At 36.3% G+C, this 20,489-nt stretch overlaps 2 protein-coding genes and 1 long non-coding RNA gene across 5 annotated transcripts in view; 1 reads left to right on the top strand and 2 right to left on the bottom strand.

Moving 5' to 3' along the window:
- Window positions 1-20,489, bottom strand: part of LOC138913840 (uncharacterized) — a 73,298-nt gene that overhangs the window by 25,815 nt on the left and 26,994 nt on the right. The window lies entirely within an intron of this gene.
- LOC138914800 (uncharacterized) lies at window positions 11,787-14,544 on the bottom strand. Its single transcript, XR_011420617.1, has 3 exons — window positions 12,146-14,544; window positions 11,957-12,087; window positions 11,787-11,892 (listed from the first exon to the last, which is right to left on the bottom strand). It is a non-coding gene; the product is annotated as an uncharacterized lncRNA (long non-coding RNA).
- The window catches only part of l(2)41Ab (lethal (2) 41Ab), a 344,790-nt gene continuing 341,557 nt past the window's right edge, over window positions 17,257-20,489 (top strand). The window contains exons 1-2 of one of the 3 annotated variants that reach the window (XM_070214114.1): window positions 17,257-18,171; window positions 18,228-18,370. In XM_070214114.1, coding sequence (XP_070070215.1) covers window positions 17,357-18,171; window positions 18,228-18,370 — 958 coding nt within the window. In that variant the 5' untranslated portion in view covers window positions 17,257-17,356. The remainder of the gene's footprint in view (window positions 18,172-18,227; window positions 18,371-20,489) is intronic. The other 2 variants (XM_070214333.1, XM_044393648.2) reach the window with 2 other exon arrangements.

Here is a 20,489-nt window from a genome sequence, read left to right as displayed (position 1 = left end):
AAGTAAAGAACAATAATAAACTTAAAGTAAATCAGGAAAAAAAAATATAAAAGAAAATCCGGGGACAGATTTTTCGTACTGTAGAGGGGAGCTGAGATTCACGTGGTCTTTCCTTGTGCACGGAAAAAAATAAAGTTATGTTGAGACCGCGTGGTTCTTCTTCCTTCCAAAGGGTTTCTGGCGATGCCAACACGTTCTTTTTTCGCTCACTGCATCCACTATCTTGGGCACCGATTTACTACGGTTCTCGCGTGATTTGTTTCCACTTTTTCGGGCCCTGTAGTTTTTGGGGGTGAGGCTCGCTTTTTGCTGCTACAGGTTGTTTTGTCGATGTATGATGGCTGAGCAGCTGGCTACGGCGGCGGCTACTCTTTTAAGTTCAACTGCTGACTTTTATTGAGTTTTTGCTCAATTAAACAAGGATTGAATATGTTATTTTCGGCAACATAATACCTGGTGCCAGATCTACATAAAAACGAAAAATTAGGGAAACTATTGAAAACGCCCTTTTTTTTGTAAAAATAATTACCCATAAAGGCCTTGCACGACTACGGGAATGATATTTCTCCTTTTCGTATGAATGGCTAGCGGATGTGTATTTTAAGGCACTTTAAATAACTTGACCTCGTGGGGTTATTTTTCTAAGACTTTGAGCTGCACTTAAACACGTCTGTATAGTTTGACAATCCGGAAGAAAAGAGATCGTGGATAGGCATGGCCTTACGGACGTACCCCTTAGCGATGGCATAGAATCGCATTTACCCATGCAATCGACTAGTTTTAAGTATGACTGTAGATCTGCATTAGTGCAAGAGCTGCACAATAGGTGGCGCGGCCGATAGTGAAGGGCCACTTCGGTGAGTCACGATATAAGATATGATAGGGATATTTATAAAACATTCCTGGGCAGATTTATTTTGCCTACTTTTAAGAAATTGGAGTGACAAGCGCCACTACAAAACCTCCTGGCCAAAATCACACTTGGCTTTGAAGACAAGTGGGATTCACGCTGTCACGAAAGATCTTTTGTTTGATATCTTTGGCGTGGTATTTGCCAATAATATTACCCTGAAGATCTTCCAACTCGCCTAATCCGTGTTTTAACGAATTTAGGGGCTAATTTAGCGTTAAATCCTTTGACGAAATTGCTCTGTTGAAAGTTTCGGCGGAATACCTCCTGACCTACTTTAAAGAACACCTCACGACTCTTTAAATTATAAGATTTTTCGTTTCGATCGTGTTGGGTTTGAATGCCCTGTTTAGCGATTGCTCGCATAAGATCCAAAGAGTCGTCTTTACTAAGTTGAATGGTACGATCCTCTAGAAGATTTAAATTTCGTAACAACTTGTACGACGAGGCATCCGTTATCATATGCTGACCAAAAACTAATCGGTATGGGGTATAATTTAAGGCAGTGTGTAGACTAGATCGCAAGGAACAGCAAATTTTACTTAACTGTTCATCCCAATTGGTTTGGTTTGGATGAATATACGCCTTAATACCTGAGATAACCGACCTGTTCACACGTTCGGAGGAATTTCCTTGTCGGGAATAGTCGGCAGTATAGGCGTGAGATCACTATGGATTGCATACCAAGACCTTAAGAAAATCAATTGGCTTGGGAGAAAGGGCGGTGAAAGTGAAAAAGTGCAAATTTTGATATTTGGAGCTGTTGGGGCCGGTGGGGATGATTGCCCCCTCGCAATGTTTTAGTTGTGTTCCTATTGAAAAATGAGCGGTCAAATGATAAAATCCGACGCTCCGTTCAAAAGTTATAGCCAAAATAAGATTTTCTTCGTTTTCCCAAAATGAAAATTTAATTCGATTTGTCAGTTTGTCCATTAGGCACGCTACAACAGAAAACTTTCGTGTAGATATTAAATATTTGCTGAAGCGGGCCGAACGAGTAAATTTTAGGTAGCGTACTTATTTAGTCGCATCTAAAATCATTTTTCATCACAAAAGTTGATATCAGAACTTTTGTGCGTTGAAGGTGCGATCATCACAAGTTTTTTACCTCGTTAAGAGGTGTTTTTATTTGATATTCCATAGCTTTGCAAGAGATTATTAGACCCATGGGATCTAAATTGAACTCCGTTATCGGAAATCAAATTTCCGGTACACCAAAGCAATGAAAGAGGTCATGTTCCAAAAATGGCAAAATAGCATCAACTGTACATTTTTTTACAGCTTTTAGAAAAGGAAATTTTGTGCAATTATCTAAAACTATAAAGATTTTGATCGCGGGTAGGGGCGCGGTCTTAACGGTTTGTTAGAACTTTTTGTGCACTTACAAATTTCACAGCGTTTTATATAATCTCTTACGTCCTTTACTAAGTTAGCCCAATATGAAAAAACGAAGTCGTTCTAACGTTTTGTTTATGCCACAGTGTGACGATAATAGGTCATCATGGGCAATTCGCAAAGCTACGGGCAGTAATTCCAGGGGGAGCCACAGTTTTCAAGCAAGGTCATTGGCTATTCTGTCACCAGAAGCATGCTCTGTTCGGCGATATATGTAGCCATCGATGACTTTGACATAAGGAATACGCTCGGAATTTTCCTTAATTTTATCCTGCAGGACTCTGTATGCCTCAGATTGGAAATGTGAAGACTGTATATCGAAAAACTTGGTACTGTCTAGTTCTGATAAATCATCTGTATGCGTTCGGGATAAGGCATCTGGAACAATATTTTTACTACCCTTACGATGCTGAATAGTAAACTGGTAACCCTGTAATTTTAAGGCCCATCTAGTTAGTCGACTACTAAGGTCGGATTGTGACATAAGCCATTTTAATGACGCATGGTCAGTTATCACGGTGAAAGCATGACCTTCGACATAAGCACGAAATTTTTTAATACTCAACACCGCTGCCGGCACTCTTTCTTGGTAACAGAGTAATTAAGCTTGCGGGACATGTACGCTACAGAAACCTCATTACCTTCAGGATCAATTTGCATAAGCACTCCCCCAACTCCGGTGTGACTCGCATCACAATGCAGGTAAAAGGGCTCATTGAAATTGGGAGAGTGAAGTACTCAGCTTCTTGTGTCCATTCGATCTTACGATTTTGACGAAGAGCATCTGTTAACGTAGTGGCGATAGAAGCAAAGTTACGGGTGAATTTTTGATACCATCCCGTCATTCCCAGGAATCGACGTAGCTGTTTAACAAAACGAGGTGCTGCATAATTAACAATGGCAGTGATTTTATCTGCATCCATAGCTATTTTTCCGTTACCTACTACATGACCCAAATAACTAACTTCTTTTACACAGAAATTACTTTTTCCCACATTTATAGTTAAACCGGCTTTAGATAGCGCAAACGAGATATCCATTAATACTTCCACATGTCTTTCAAACTTCTCAGAAACTATTAAAAGGTCATCTAAATACACAAAGACTTCGTTCTTCAATGAGGCCGGAATAACTCGGTCCATTAACTTAGACATCGTCGCAGGTGCATTGGTCAGACCAAAAGGCATTACTGTAATTTGATACAGCGACCGGCCAGGCACGGTAAGGGCCGTCTTGTCGCGGGAACAGGGATCCACTGGTATTTGCCAGTATGCGTCTTTTAAGTCGAGACTCGTTATGTACTCGGCTAAAAATACTATCGATGAGAGGCATCGGATAGGCATCCTTTTTGGTCACCTCGTTCACTTTTCGACAATCTATGCATAGCCACACCTTGCCAGGTTTGCGGACGAGCACAACCGGAGAAGACCAGGATCTTTCCGATTCTTCAATGACACCTAGTGCAAGCATGCGATCCAACTCATCAAACAATAACTTTTCAATAGCTGGACCCACGGTATAGTGATGTTGCTTTATGGGTGTGGCATTGCCAACATCGATTTTATAGGATAGAAGATGGGTTTTACCTAGTCCTTTTTCACTGAAGGAAGGGAACATACGGATTACTTCATTTAATACCCTCTTCTGGGTATCTGAAAGAGCTCTAAGATCGCTACTGTTTAACTCTTAAATATTGGTAACATTGTTAGCTGGAACTAGATTAGATGGAAGTAGCTCAAGCTTCGTCCAAAAATCAATGCCCAGATACAATGACTGTATTAATGATGGAATAATATAAAATGAACTGAACATTGGTGCTTACTTTTCCGATGATATTTTGCTTATTACCATCGTCAGTTCAAACGGAGGAAGAAAAGTTTTTAAACGGTACTCGATCACGGATCAAGTCTGCTGCTAGGTTTCCACCAATGCAGCTAACGGATGCACCTGTGTCCATTAGACCGCTTACAGTTCTACCCAAAAGAATTACTTTGGCATATGGACGCCGATCAGGCGCGACAATAGCTGATATTAACGTCTGGTTTTCCAGCCTACGTTTATGGTAGAATTCTTTGATACGTAACTTTGACCGACTTTTTCTTTTATTTGGGCGACTAATGATATGTGTTACCCTGAAAGAACGTTTATGTAAAGGAATATCAGGGATATGTGAAAAGTCTGGGATATTTGATGAAGATATAATTGTGGAATTTAATCTGTATTCGTCGCTTTTGACGCCACTTGTCTGCGTGCACCTTTCGGTGGTCACGGGCTGAGCAGTTTTTTGCTTGACTACATTTCGGGCACGCCGTTCTGTTGACGTTTACTAAGCAACAGCCCCAGCAAAAGAGACGGCTTTCTTCTGGACATTGTTTATGCGTATGCCCACCTTTGCCACAATTCCAGCAAGTCCCATTCATTGCCGAAATTTCTGGTTCATCACATTCGGATTCCTCAGATTCTTGGGTTTTAGTTTGAACTTTGTGAACATGTCGACAAGGAGCTGGTCGTGGTTTAAAAACATCTTGTTTTGACACGGACTGCATAAACGACTCGCGAGTACGAACTATGTGAAGAAGTTGCGCAGTGCTGAAGATTTGTTGATAAAGTAACTCGTGTTGTATTTCAGGAAGTAAGTTTGAACGGACGGACTATAACATGGCTGAATCGGTCAATGGAACAGTTAGCTTATCAGACAATCTAAGGATGGAATCTTTAAATTCGTCGAACGATTCTCCAACTCTTTGCTTGCGACGATCTATAGACCCTCGAATGCTAAGATCCGTTTGATCCTCCTTAAATTGTATACGCAACGCTTGGCATAAAGGCGACCACTCTACTTTTTCCACGCTTTTGTGATACCGCCAATACCACTCATTTGCAGTACCTTCAAACACCGTACTTATTTACCCCGTCAATAACTCAAAATTTCCATGGAAGGTTTTATTGGTTAGGGCTTCAATGCGATATAGAAAGCTTTCTACGCTCATGCCTGACCTTCCTGTAAACTTAAGCCTTTAATTTCCTATAATTTGACTGACGCGCTCAGGTCGCAGATCTGTGCCTGAGAAGGAAGACCTAGATTGGTTAAGCAGACGACTTTCAAGTGCATTAGAACCACTCTGTTTAGCAGGTTCCTTATCACATTGAAGTGTATTGGGACCACTAGGTAAAAACTGTTTCTGATTTAACCTAGTAATAAATAATTTTCGCGTGTTATATTTATACCCTTGTAGAGGGTATTATAATTTCAGTCAGATGTTTGCAACGCAGTGAAGGAGACGTTTCCGACCAAATAAAGTATATATATTCTTGATCAGCACCAATAGCCGAGTCTATCTAGCCATGTCCGTCTGTCCGTCTGTCCGTCTGTCCGTTTCTATGCGAACTAGTCTCTCAGTTTTAAAGCTATCGCGATGAAACTTTCCCAAAAGTCTTCTTTCTATTGCAGGTAGTACATATGTCGGAGCGAGCCGGATTGGACCACTATATCTTAAGGCTCCCTTAGGAATATTCAAAGAAAATTCATTGTTACTTGTAGGAAGTAGGCGTTTTAATTCTTGACTACTTAAAAACAAAATTCAAAAATAGAAACGCTGAATCTGGAATCCCTGGAACTGCACCGAGTGAGTATTACTTTATCTGCAAGGGTATATAAGCTTCGGCTGGCCGAAGGTAGCTTCCTTTCTTGTTTGAAAGAGAAATAAGAAGAAAAGCCTTTCAACTAGCCTCGAAAAAAGAAGGGAAAAAAATATAGAGGGACTAGAACAGGATGGCCTTATACCCCACCATGATCACTATATTGCAGTATAACTCCATTTTTGGTAGTGATCCCTTGTGGTCGCTAAAGTGTTTAAATGATTTTCGTTGTTACACTTCTGTATCCCATGATTTCCGGAATGCTCAAGGTTTAGTTCGATTTCATAATATAAACATTTATTTTAAACATATTGGTAGTTTTGGATATTTAACATGTTTGAGTTTTATTTGTTTAGACTAAAAGAATTAACCATTACTTTAATGCGTTTAACTTTAAGTATTATTTCATTATCTAATTGCGTTCTTTATTCATTTTATTTCGATCACTTTTGTAAATTCAAAGCTTATTCACTGTTTGAATCTATTCAGTAGCTCGGCTTAATTTCATAATATTCAAGTGAATTAAGACGTGGCTGAAAAGGGGGATAGAAAATATAATATAATAAAATATAACTATACATATTACAGTAAACGGTTTATTTCGCTTGTAAAATACAAGCTAACAATTTGAATTTTGGATTTGTTTATGTTTTTTGAGCTAGTGTGACCAATAAATAACGAACGGATATTACCAAATTAATCAACACTGGACCCTCAAGAAATAATTGACTGGAAACAGTATTTTTTTGGGCTAGTTTTTGCTAAGTTGAGTACTAACCCTAATTATTAAACTGCAATCGATAGATTCTTAGCACAAAAACTTGATGGTTGTTTGGCCGTGTATCACACTCAATTGGCAAGTTTGTCGATTGTTCTCGGTCGAGCTCCGAAAATTGTAGAGAAAGGCTTGACTTCGGTGAATTTATTAAATGATTAGACACGATTTATTCTTCGATGAATACAGTTTTTTATACAGTTTTGTACTTAGTTTTGTCACTTTACTATACTTCAGATCATGGGCGGATCCACGGGGGGTGATATGGGTGATATATCACCCCAACTCGTGTGAAAATTAAAAGAAATTTTAGTATTCAAAAAGAATGCAACAAAAAACTTGGTCTGATATCACCCCCCACAAAAAAATCCTGGATCGGCCACTGCTTGAGATACACGCGACCATCCTCTGCTGATGCTCAATCTCTACTCTGTGCGTACTTTTCACGCTTCTTAACACTAAAGAAAAATGACATGGAACAGAACAACTGATCTTTTATTAAAATTAAAATTTACCTTCAGTAATTTATAAAAATGTAAAAAATATTTTTTTAAATATATAAGAAGTAAAAAAAAGAGATTTTTGATTTTTTCTTTTTAATACGGGTTATAATATTTATACTGGCATTCCTAAAATAGTATGAAAGGTATACTAAAATTTTCAGAAAATAGTATACAAAATGAACCAGAAGCTCAAATTTTAGTACACTGAGTGAGTATAAACTGTATACTCGTTAGTTTAAGCTTGACAACTTCGAAAGTTTCATTTTTATTCTTTCGAAGTCCATTAGCTTAATACTCAGAGTATCGAGAAATTTTTGACACTTAATAGTTTTCTTTTAATGTAGAAATAGTTTAGTTTCTATGATCTTTTTTTTTTGTGTGTACATATGTCGAAACGAGCCGGATCGGACCACTATATCTTATGGCTCTCATAGGAATATTCGAACACTATACGTTTTTCGTTGTGAAGTAGGCATTTTGATTTCTGACATTTTAAAACCCAAATTGTAACGAATTTCTCGGCTTAGATGGTGATGGAAGGGTTCAGGACGCACGCGCTAAGGTCCAGCTTGCTCCTTGTCGGTTGGTGGGGTGGTGATCTTGTCCTTAATTCTTCAGCCTCTATTCATTTTCAAAGAAATATATCAACTGCGTGCTACGACAAGAATTGGATAGCGGGAGAACAATCGTATACAGACAAGCAGACAGACAAAAATAGGTAGAAGCTCCTCGAATATCCCTAGTAGTCCTCAGATGTTCTTGGAGGAATCGCGGATGCCCTCCCTGCCTTGGCCATTCTGTACCTGATCTCAACTTATTTATCGAATGGCCCCTTCTGGGATCGCTAAACAGTTTTTACAGGGGAGTCATCCTAGTCTTAGGCAAACAAAGGGTTTTTCTAATACATTATAAAATATATTTTAAATCCTAATAAAACAACTTAATACTAACAGGCATAATAAAACAGATATAAATAAAAATGCATGCAAATATCTTCGCTAGCAAGCGGGATTATAAATAGGAATAAAAAATAGGAAAAATTTCTTTTCTAGATTAGAATATTTTTACCGAACATAAATAAAATAGACTCGAACATGAATAAAATTTAAATAGCACGATTAACTAAAAATAAAATAACCAAAAAGAAACTTCGGAGAATTCAAAGGAAATATGAGATCGTTCAGCAGCCAAAATAATGCATTAAAAATCAAAGAAAACAAGAGTCTGCGAATTCGCCTCAAAGACACTGACCCACATTTCAAATTGCCCTTGAATTCCAATTCCGCTGTTCCGGTAAGGGAGAGAGAGCTTGCCCTTGAAATTGCACGTTTGCCATTCCCCGTTTATCCGTTATAGCTATGGCCGAGAAATTCTAATTCTTTTTACTTTCGCATTCGCTTAAAGGGACTTGGGACAGTGGGGCAAATATCGATCTTTTGGGCTTTTGGTTTCTAGAATATATTTCTTTACTTGTGAAACTTCACTCACCAGAACTCGGGGGTTCCATCGACGAAAGCGCTTCCGTGAGGTTTTCCAATTGCTGTGAAACTTGAAAAAAAAAAACAAAAAATATTCACTATTCTACCCACTGTACCCGATCAAGCACATCTCTGCAACTGCTTTTTCACGGCTCACTCTTCTCTTATCTCCCTTTCTTTTTCTTCACTTCTTTTGGGGCCTTTCGGGTTTTATCTTTTGACTTTAGCCTTTAAACTTACATTTCCCGATTCTCCGCCTTTTCTTCGGGCCTTTCTTTTTTCCACTCTTGATGGGGTTTTCGTACACTAATACCACTAACACTAGTACAAAAAAAAACTTAATTTATCACTATGGACGGCAGTCCATGTAGTGACGAAGCGCACCAGGAGAGTGTGCGAAGGCGACTACTATATATACACGAAGAAATGAAAATCTACTGTGATGGTCCGATCATAATGAATGATACACTTATCGAAAGGTATTGCAAAAACTAACAGGATTGCATACCAAGACTTTAAGAAAATCAATTGGCTTGGGAGAGAGAGCGGTGAAGTGAAAAAGTGAAAATTTCGAAATTTGAAGCTGTTGGGGCCGGTGGGGATAAATGCCCCCTCGCAATGTTTTAGTTGTATTCCTTTTAAAAATACCCATCGAATGAGGGGTCATATGTTTAAATCCGACGCTCCGTTCAAAAGTTATAGCCAAAATAAGATTTCCTTCGTCTTCCCAAAATGAAAATTTAATTCTATTTGTCAGTTTGTCAGTTTGTCCAAAACATGTTTTTTAAGTTTTGAAAATTTGATATGACGTTCATCACATCGATATAAAAAATTTTGTTCTACCACTTTTGGAAAAACTCGCTAGTTTAGCGGGAAAACAGCTATAAGTGGCTAAAATTCGGAAAGCTGTAACTTCTATACTACTAAAGCTACAGGCTTGTGCTGCATCTCGTTTGAAAGGGGTTTTTAAATGCTATAAACGCCTTCTATATGCAATTTGTGTAAATGTAATAGTTAAAAAAATATGAACAAAAGACAATTTTTTAAAACTTTTTTAGCTTTTTTTTATTTTTCTCAAAAACGGCTCTAACGATTTTCTTTAAAACCTTAGACTGTATAGCCCTTGAAATTCCTTAAATTTTGGTATATAACACATTACTGTAAAAAGTCACGTTTAAAAGTTATTTTTATTCGAAAATAGCCACTTTTGCCAGCTCGAACAATTAACGCTCCCTGAGTATTGAATTTTGTGGGAGGGTATCCGAACTGTATTTTAGGGTGATGGAATCAGTAAATTTGCACTTAAGAGTTCCATCTAGGAATCTTTTGTTCTACGACTTTTGGAAAAAGCCGCTACTTTAGCGGGAAAAAACTAAAAATAGCTATATTTCGTTAGTTTGTAAGTTCTACACTACTAAAGGTACCGACATGTGCTATACATCGTTTAAAAGGTATTTTGAAATACTTAAAAGCCTTTTTAACTTAATTTGTTTAAATACAATGGCTTACAAATTATGATTGACCAATTTAAATTTAAATGTATGTATATATTAGCTCCTATGAGAGCAAATGTAAACAAACAAAAACTTCTGATATCAAATAAAAACACCTTTTAACGAGGTAAAAAACTAGTGACGATCGCACCTTCAACATACAAAAGCTCTGATATCAACATTTGTGACGAAAAATTATTACACTCGTCATTAAATAGACTTTCTAATATTTTTTCATTCGGCACGCTGCAATAGAAAATGCCTGTGAAGGGAAAAAGACTGGAATAGTTTGCTAGGGCGGGCCGAATGAGAAAATATTAGAAAGTCTATATAATGACGAGTGTAATAATTTTTCGTCACAAATGTTGATATCAGAACTTTTGTATGTTGAAGGTGCGATCGTCACTAGTTTTTACCTCGTTAAGAGGTGTTTTTATTTGATTAATCCGACAACACGTATCCAGCCGGACATTTTCACTGCTTTTCTTAGATTTTTCCCGGCGTTTCCACTCCTTTTCCCGGTTCTTTTACGGCCACTCGGAGATCGTGCGACCGATATCACGCGCTGGCCAAGGAAAACTACTCTCTCATAATTCCACTCAAGCCCACCACACTCGAAGCTTTGCGAATTAGGGGAGAGAGACGAAGCGGGATTGACTGATATTTCGGCGAATTCAAACTCTGGTTGATCGAAGTTGAATCGACCAACTTTCTGGAGACTTTGCGGTTCGATTCGCAAAATACAATGGATTTGCCTACGCCCCTGAGATAGAAATTTGACAAATATGCCTTTCTCTTAGCGTTAAATAACAATAATTAAAATCAATAAGGTTCCCTTTGGGGAGATGGGGGGTCGTCGTTTCGCTCGCAGCGGCTCGCTCCCGATCATGGGTGTATAATTATTCAGCATCAAGCGCCAAACCTGAGTAATAAAAAAAAATTCTAGATGGCTGCTACTTGTATATCCCTGACTGTTTGTAAGCTTACCCTAATTTTTGGATTCAGCGCGGATTTTGGTTTCCAGATTGAATACCTTTCGAGATTTTCCGTTTAGTGCTTCTGGGCCGTTTAAACTGTTGCACACACTGAAATTTACTTTCACATTTAGCTACCGATTAGACTTAACATTTTTCTCGCGGGACTGAGACTGCCAAAAACGGAAAGATTCATTATGGCGCGCGGATCCAGGTTGGAGTCACCACCGCTCTCCCAGACTATGACTTCGCCATTTTGGCAACCTTGACAATTGGCTCTGTTGCCTCTTCGTCTCCGAATTCTATCCCCTCCAGAGTTTCCTCCTCTGGCCCACTGGTAATACCCCAGCCGAAAAGTAGATGGCGGCACCACCACCGTTTGACCCCTAGGTGGCTCTGCTAGCCCCTTTTATCTGCCACAAGCGTTACAAATTTCTAAAAAAATGGCCAATATACATCTGATATACCTAAACGGGACCCATCGAGATAAAGCGTTTGAAGCTCTCGAAGAAGATAAGTATGCATTTGAACTGCAAGGGTATACAAACTTCGGCCTGCCGAAGTTAACTTCCTTTCATTTCATAAATTTTATTTTGTGGTAAATTGTTTTACTTACATTTTCGTAAAATTAATTATATATAATACCGCTTGTTTTTTTTAATATTTATGAAAGATCGCCGTCCTCATGCATTTGTACGGGTCCGGTAAATATTTGCCTAAGGCTCCTGAAAAAATTAAAGACATTTGTTTTAAAAACGTGTTTTAGTTGTATATTTTTATATTTATTACCTTTTTAAATCAAGTAGAGACCGCAGCGAGATCTTAGGTATTTAGCACTGACCACAGGAAATGTATGTATGTATGTACATATTGCAAGAGTTTTACCACCCAGAAACAATAGCAAACGGGACTTAAACCTACTGGGTATTTTAATAACTATCAAATGCACATATGTAAATGAATTAAAATGCCACTTACCTGACTTTCAATGCACTTGTTAAACACTTGTACAATGTTTTAATGCGCCAATTACAAATTGTCTACGCAAAAATTTAAGCACGTTGTTCTCTTCGATTGACAGTGAAAAAATTCAGCAAGTCATGATTTTTCTTTCCCGTTTTATTTTAAATCATTGTCGCTATTGGCGCGTGTTAATGCTCCTATGCATGTGCGAATTCTCGGGGGTCATATGGGGGATATATAAACCGCAATAAAGTTTATATATATTCTTGATCAGGATAACTATCTGTCTGTCCGTATGAACGCTGGGATCTCGGAAACTACAAAAGCTAGAAGGTTGAGATTTCCCACACATATTCTTGGGCTTCCTACGCAGCGCAAGTTTATTTTAGCCGAGCGCCACGCCCCCACAATCGCGTCCACATCTTTAAAAATTTCCAAGTAGTATAAATGCAGTTTGGTTGTGTATATTTATACCTATCAAAATGTAGAAGAATTTTTCAAATCGGACCATTCATTAAAAAGTTTCGCAATCAACATTGTGAATATATCTATCTCCCTCGCACTCCCTTTAGCTGAGTTCCGATTATTTGATAGTCGGGACACCAACCCGATTACACCGTTCGCACTCCCTTTACCTGAGTGACGGGTAATAGATAGTCGGGACACCAGCGTTCTCTCTTGTTTTCTAATTTAAATATTGCTTTTATTTTTTATTATTATTAGTTAATGCATTTTACAACTGCAAAAAACTTCCAACCCATTTGCACCAGTGGGATTCGAACCGGAGTTCTCTCGCTTTAAAGGCAGACACCTTACCAGTCACACCATAAGACTGTGTTAAGTACATGTGTCCAAGCGATAAACGATATACAAATGTACATATATAAAAACAAATTATTTTTAAAATTATTAATTAGATAATAAATTATTAAAATAATTAATAATATTAATTCTGAACGGCGCACTCTCTCACTGAGCTAACATCTCATACGGGACAACATTTAAGATAAACATTGTTTATTTAACAGCATAGTTAACATATTTACGACTATTTTTTTTAAGAAATGCAAAAAAATATTTTAACAGGGTAAGAATTTCTCAACTGCGCATATGAAATTTTAGATTTTCTTCAAACTCAGGTACTTTGAAGAGTTTGCCTTGGTTATCATCTGTGATTTTTTTGAAATTTGTGGGCGCTATGAATTTTTGAAGTAAAGAACTTAAAAAATGTTCTCAAACTTCAAATTAGTATATCTCAAGAACGGCTTAGAAGAATAACGTGCAACTTTACACGTTTTTAAATGTGTACTGGGGGAGTTAGAAAATAATTTTCTTAAATTTTTTGTTGTCCAATAAGTATGAATTTTAATTATTTGAAATTTTGTATCGCGGTTTTGACTGTCTTCTTCATCCTATAAAAAAAACTTAACTATCCAAGATTGCCCATCTCATAACCAACTTAATTTACCCGAAAAAACATTTTTGTTCCTTTTCATAATTTCCAAGATATATATTTTTTATGCGAATTTAGAAAAACCCTATTTATATTTCCAATGAGTACATTTCTTACATGGTTAAGCTGAAAGTTTTCACAACTCATTTACTCACTGATATTACGCACATATATTAATATCATAATATTACCACCGTCCCTTCATATAGCTGCCATACAAAACGATGCATTTTCTTATTGTTAAGAAGGTAGGCTTTGAAAAAATGTTTTGTTTCAGATTGTAATTTTAATTTTTCAAAGCCTACTTTCTTAACAATCACCAAATGATTAGGTTAGCCCACATAGGCCATGACTGGCCCACTGTGATACCGCAATGAATCTGATTACTGCAGTGCAACAAAATTCTTTGTTTAAAGAATTGAATGATATTAAGTTATCCCACAAAATTGTATACCAAAATTAAAAAAAAACTCAAATAACTCTCAAGTGCTGCGTGATTGCCCAAATCAGAGCTTAATTCTAAAATGATTTTAAAAAAAATTGCCTGTTGCGTTTCACATAGAATAAGCCTATAGTAAATAATTAGACTAATTTTTTAAATATACCCATATATGGGTAAACGTTTGATAAGTACTAAGTAGATCTCGGATTTTGCATATTTGTATACCCTTGCAGAGGGTATTATAATTTCGGTCAGAAGTTTGTAACGCAGTGAAGGAGACGTTTCCGACCCCATAAAGTATATATATTCTTGATCAGGATCAATATGGAAGTCGATATAGCCATGTCCGTCTGTCCGTCCGTCTGTCCGTCTGTCCGTCTCTCCGTCTGTCTGTTTCTACGCAAACTAGTCTCTCAGTTTTTGAGCTATCGGGATGAAACTTTCCCAAAAGTCTTCTTTCTATTGCAGGTAGTATATATGTCGGAGCCGACCGGATCGGACAACTATATCTTATAGCTCCCATAGGAACAATCGGAAAAAAAAACTTAAAAAAATTCTAGCTTCGGTGTTTTTTGAAATATTACCTTCTACTTTTGGGGATGTTATTTTTTAAATATTTCTGAATTTCGAATTAATTATTTAAAAAATCGGACTACTATATCATATAGCTGCCATAGGAACGATCGGAAAATTAATGGAAAAGTAATAGGAAATAAATTCTACCTTCTTTGGTTTTTATTGTATTATCTTCTACTCTAGGATATGACTCTTTTTAAATATTTCCGAATTTCAATTTTAATTTAATCAAAATCGGACGACTATATCATATAGCTGCCATAGGAACGATCGGAAAATTAATGGAAAAGTAATAGGAAATAAATTCTAGCTTCTTTGGTTTTTATTGTATTATCTTCTACTCTAGGATATGACTCTTTTTAAATATTTCCGAATTTCAATTTTAATTTAATCAAAATCGGACGACTATATCATATAGCTGCCATAGAAACGATCGGAAAATTAATGGAAAAGTAATAGGAAATAAATTCTAGCTTCTTTGGTTTTTATTGTATTATCTTCTACTCTAGGATATGACTCTTTTTAAATATTTTCGAATTTCAATTTTAATTTGATCAAAATCGGACGACTATATCATATAGCTGCCATAGGAACGATCGGAAAATTAATGAGAAATATTAGAAAATTGAACATTTTTGCGATTTGTTTATTAATAGGAATGATCTGCAAGGGTATATAAGCTTCGGCTGGCCGAAGCTAGCTTCCTTTCTTGTTTTTTTTCAATTATAAAATATTTTGTTGATTATTAATTCATGTTGCTATTCTAGTCAAGTTTTCATTTGTAAAATCTGCAAGGGTATTAAAACTTCGGCTTGCCGAAGTTAGCTTCCGTCCTCGTTATAGGATAAAGATAGAACAATTCTGAAAACACCAAAGTTCGTTTCAATAAACATGTAGTTTAAATTAATGGCATATTTTTTTTTTTTCATATTTTCAAAAATGCATATATGCATACAATATTCACAATATATGGGCACTTCCAAAATGTCGCTCGGGACATTTGCACACCTTTAAAGTTGAAAAAAATTGTAAAACAATGGATTTTAATTTTAATTATGGGCTTTTCTTTTCACTCTTCCCAAGCTCTATTTTTGGTAAAAATCTTGATTTTGTACCACTTTTAGTTTTTAAGATATAGGTAAAAAACTGCCGTATTCGCTCGGGACAAAAATAGAAGTGGATTTCGGGGAAGTTCATACAACACCAGAAATTGGCGAATTCTGATGGAATATTTGTATGCGATTTTTTTAGAATGTTGTTCAAACATGTCGCTGTGAAATGGTTTTGGTTTCACTCAAAAATTCTTTGCCGTTTTTTTATTATGCAGTTTCAACCACATTCGCTCGGGACATGTCGCTCGGGACATTTTTTCCGACTGTTTTGTAAAGCGGATTTCTTTACCTCTATCTCTCAATTGCTGGATGTTTTGCCTTTAACTTAACAGTTTAGTATGTGAATGAAGCATTCAGTACAGAAAAATGTCACATATTAGCATTCCTATAGGATAAATTAACAATAGAAGACAGGTCCAAAAAATAACAAAAAAAAAGCCAAAAACTGATTTTTGCGTATATTGGTGGGGTTTGTCATAAAAATAATCAAACTATACTCCAAATTTGTAGTTAAGCTCAGTATCCGACTAACTAGAAACTAATATCGGGGCAAAATCATGTGGAAATGTGTTTTATTCAAGTTTCAAGGTTTTTGGCTTGGTGGACTTTTTTTTGGAAGTGCCCATATGCAAAATATAAAATAAACTCAACTATTCAAGATTGACCATTTCATAGCCAACCTAATTTTGTTTGTTCTTTTTCATCATTTCTGAGATATCTAATTTTTTCCCAAATTTAAGGAAACCGTATTTATATTTCCAACGAGTAGGCGAGAAGGGGGCAAAAATAGTAAAAGGGGCAGAATAGTTTTTGGCACTATCGGCCAAACTGCTCGCCGTGTTTACTGAAGGCATAATTTGCATATATTGTTCTTATTTTTGTGTATATTTTTTTGCATATATTTTGCATATTTTCGATATGCATTCGAATTTATTAGATTTGAAAATTATGACACCTACCTAAAAATTTTGGTAAAAATCTGACCAAAAATAGACAAATATGCAAAATCCGAGGTCTAGTACTGAGATCGTAATTTCCCTCCGAATAAAAAAAATTATTTGTTTTTAGTTTTTTTTATTTTTTGTTAAAAAAAAAGTTTTTTAATGTTTTTTATGCTATTCATTCCTTAAAATGTATGGCCTTAAATTGAACACTTATGGCCATTTTTACTATTTTTAAGTCCACAATGGCCTTTAAGCACCATTTTAGGCAATGTAGTCCATGCTTCCTTAAATCTAGCAATTTTTTTTTAGAGTGTAAAAGGTTGAGATCTTCCACACATATTCTTGGGCTTCGTACGCAGCGCAAGTGTGTATATTTCAGCCGAGCGCCACGCCTCCTCTAACGCCCACAAACGCTTACTAATGGTTTTAAAAGATCGCAATCAAAAAAATTTTATATATCTATCTCCCTCGCACTCCGTTTAGATGAGTGACGGGTTTTAGATAGTCGGGCCACCTCTCTTGTTTTGAAGTGGTATCGTATTCGGCAGCAGATGCAGAGGTTGTCATAGCAAACCCTAGCAACCACTTTATTATTTTTATTAAACAATTCTGACATTCAAAAAATATACATATATTTTCACACTATCTGTAACTTCTTTCTTCAAGATTTAAATAGTTGTTTTATAAATAAAAAATATAATGTCGGACAATGAAGATATCGATTCGTGTGATTTTACCAATATTTCTGAGCAGAACGTTAGCTCAGTCCCTGAACCAGAGCAATTGGCCCTTCTTCCCCCGAACCATCCGCTTCTTCGCAAATTTCAAGAGTCTTTAAAGGGTCACCTATTACGAACTAAGCACGACATAGAAAATGAAATTGCGGAAATAAAATATCAAGTTAAACTGAAAGAACAACGTCGAGAAGAGCAGGGGTTGTCTTTATATGACATGCAACAGAAAATGGAATTTCAGGAAGAGCAAATTAATGAATTATCTGCTATAATTGAAAAGCATTTAAAAAATCGGGAAGTAGAAGAGTTCAATGCAAGAATTTTAAAAAAGGAATACGAAGAAAAAATTAAGCTAACTAAATCACAAAAACAGCTTTATCATGAAAGAATGGTTAAACTCGAAGATTTGCAAAGCTTAAGTAGTAATATAAAAAAATGGGCTTGCAATGTGGAGGATGAAGTAAAAAATGCTAAACGCATTGTTAGTAGAGACGCACAGCTGCAAAGCCAGCTATCCCAAGAAAAACTAAATTCAGATATACTTTTTTTCCGGCTAGATATGGAAGTTAAAAAGAGAGAGAAAGAGTTAATTTTGATTTGTGAGGAAGAAGCTGAAATGAAAGAGGTGGTAAATATTCTAAATATGAGCATAGCGAATGCTAATACAGACTTGGAAGTTTTGCAAAATGAACATAAGCGTCTTACACAAGCATGGAGCGAGGTTATCATTGCCATTCAGTTGAGAGACAATATTTTATTTCATGTTCAAGATACTGTAAGGTGAGTATCGAAAGAACCAAAACGTTTCAGTAAATTTTAACAAACCGGTATTTCAGAAAACACAGGGAATCAATAAAATTAAATTTGGCCGGAATCGAAGCAATTAAAAAACAGATTGAAAAGGAAATGGAACTTAATAAAAAACTTGAGTCATTCAAGCTACGACTGGCCGATGATACTAATTCATTGAGACGAGACTGTAAGTAAATAGACATTTGTACTTATTCTTCAAGGAACTATCCGGCCTGTTCCAGTTTTCACTCGGAGGTGAATCTGATTTCATGCTAGCGGATTTAAGTCCGCCTGTCAAATGCTTGGCGGAAAGTTTCCATGTGAATTTTTCGGAAGTTAACAGAGTAACAACGATTGATATTTAAATCCTTGCAATTCTTTCGGAAATGAGTCCTGGAACAGGTCTGAGAAATTCGATTCCGTGTGAATCTTTCGGAAGTGAAAACTAGAACAGGGCCGTCTTTTTGCTTATATATATGAAAAGGTATAAAACCAATCAACATAATAAAGTTTTGCTATCAAATTTTTTTATATTCTACTACATATAAACACTTTTTAAACTTTTCTAATTCTGCACGCTGGTCAGTGGGGCGAAAAAGCCCTATACCGACCATCTATTAATGGGATATTGTTATAGGTAATTAAATATTGGTAATTCCGCGTAAAACGTGATAGGCCCTTTTGGGTCAAATCTCAGAAGTGGCCGAACCTTTTTTTTCGATAAAGGATTAAAATATAAGGATCGGTTTTTTTATACCCGTTACTCGTAGAGTAAAAGGGTATATTGTATTCGTGCAAAAGTATGTAACAGATAGAAGGAAGCGTTTCCGACCCCATAAAGTATATATATTCTTGATCAGGGTCACTAGCCGAGTCGATCTAGCCATGTCCGTCTGTCCGTCTGTCTGCCCGTCTGTCTGTCCGTATGAACGCTGAGATCTCGGAAACTATAAAAGCTAGAAGACTGACATTTTGCATGTAGATTCTAGGAGTTCCTACGCAGCGCAAGTTTGTTTCAAAAGGGTGCCACGCCCCCTCTAACGCCCACAATTGCATATATACGATATTGAAAATTTCAATATTTTGGAAAAGTAAAAATGCAGTTTTATTGTGTTTATCAATACCTATCGAAATGTTGAAGAAATTTTTTAAATCGGACCATTCGTTAAAAAGTTACGGTGGATCAAAGTTTTTATCTCCATGTATAATCCTTCGCACTCCCTTTAGCTGAGTAACGGGTATCTGATAGTCGGGGCACCCGACTATAGCGTTCTCTCTTGTTTTTAACTCTTACCGTTTATTTTTAAAAAATATTTTTCTAATTAAGCTTTGATTTTTTAAAAAATTCTGTACGCCGGAATACACACGGTTTCCGAATGAAAAAATTATCCTCATATTGTCTTATCAATTCTTAACAAAGTGGTAAAATAAAATTTTTTTTATCGCAAGACCTACGAGTAAAGACAACGATTTTAGTTTAGCAACTTAGCAGCATCAAGCAACAACAGCGCAACGTGTAAGAAAGGGAAAGCAATATTCGCGCTTTTCGGTGCTCGTATTGCTGTTCTCTTCTTACCTTCTTAGAAGGATGTACGCAATGAAAATTGTTTATATATCTATTTCCCTCGCAATCCCTGAGCTGAGTTACGATTATTTGATAGTCGGGACACCAACCCGACTATAGCGTTAATGTTTATAAATAACTAGCTATACCCGGAGCGACTTCGTTCGCTTAAAATAAGTTTTGGAGTTAGGAAATTAGGTTGTCAGGAATTTCTTATTTCTTATTTGTGCGTTTTTTGAAACCCTTCGTGTAAACAATCTTTGTGGAATTTCTTTCAAGGAAAGAATCAGAAGGCCACTGGCAGAGCTATATAAGAAACTAGCAGGGTCGGTAGCCCGCAGCTTCGCCTGCGGAAATTAAAAATGAAAATTAAGCGTACCTCTTTATTTGCTACTTATTTTAAATTTAAAAATTCCTTATTTTTAGCCTATAAGCCGAGAAAAGATTTTATTATAACTTTTTTCCTTAATTTCCGCAATCATATTCCTAAAACTCTTATTGCTTGTGTAAGTTATCAGCTGCACAGAACAGAAACAAACAACATATCCTTACACTAATTTTCTTTACAACATTTGTACTTTGTCCAAAACATATTGTTTAAATATAGAATGTCATACTGGATTAAGCATATAATTAAATTTCAAATCAATTAGAGTGTAAATCTAAAAAATAAACTTGTTTTCTTAAAAAAAATACCCCAATACATTGCTTAAACATACCTCTTTCTCCAAAAAATAGCCCT

The sequence above is a fragment of the Drosophila takahashii genome, chromosome 2L (assembly GCF_030179915.1).
Source record: "Drosophila takahashii strain IR98-3 E-12201 chromosome 2L, DtakHiC1v2, whole genome shotgun sequence".
Classification (NCBI taxonomy): Eukaryota; Metazoa; Arthropoda; class Insecta; order Diptera; family Drosophilidae; genus Drosophila; species Drosophila takahashii.
Note: the sequence above shows the minus strand (reverse complement) of the source record. Positions and strands in the feature narration are given on the sequence as shown.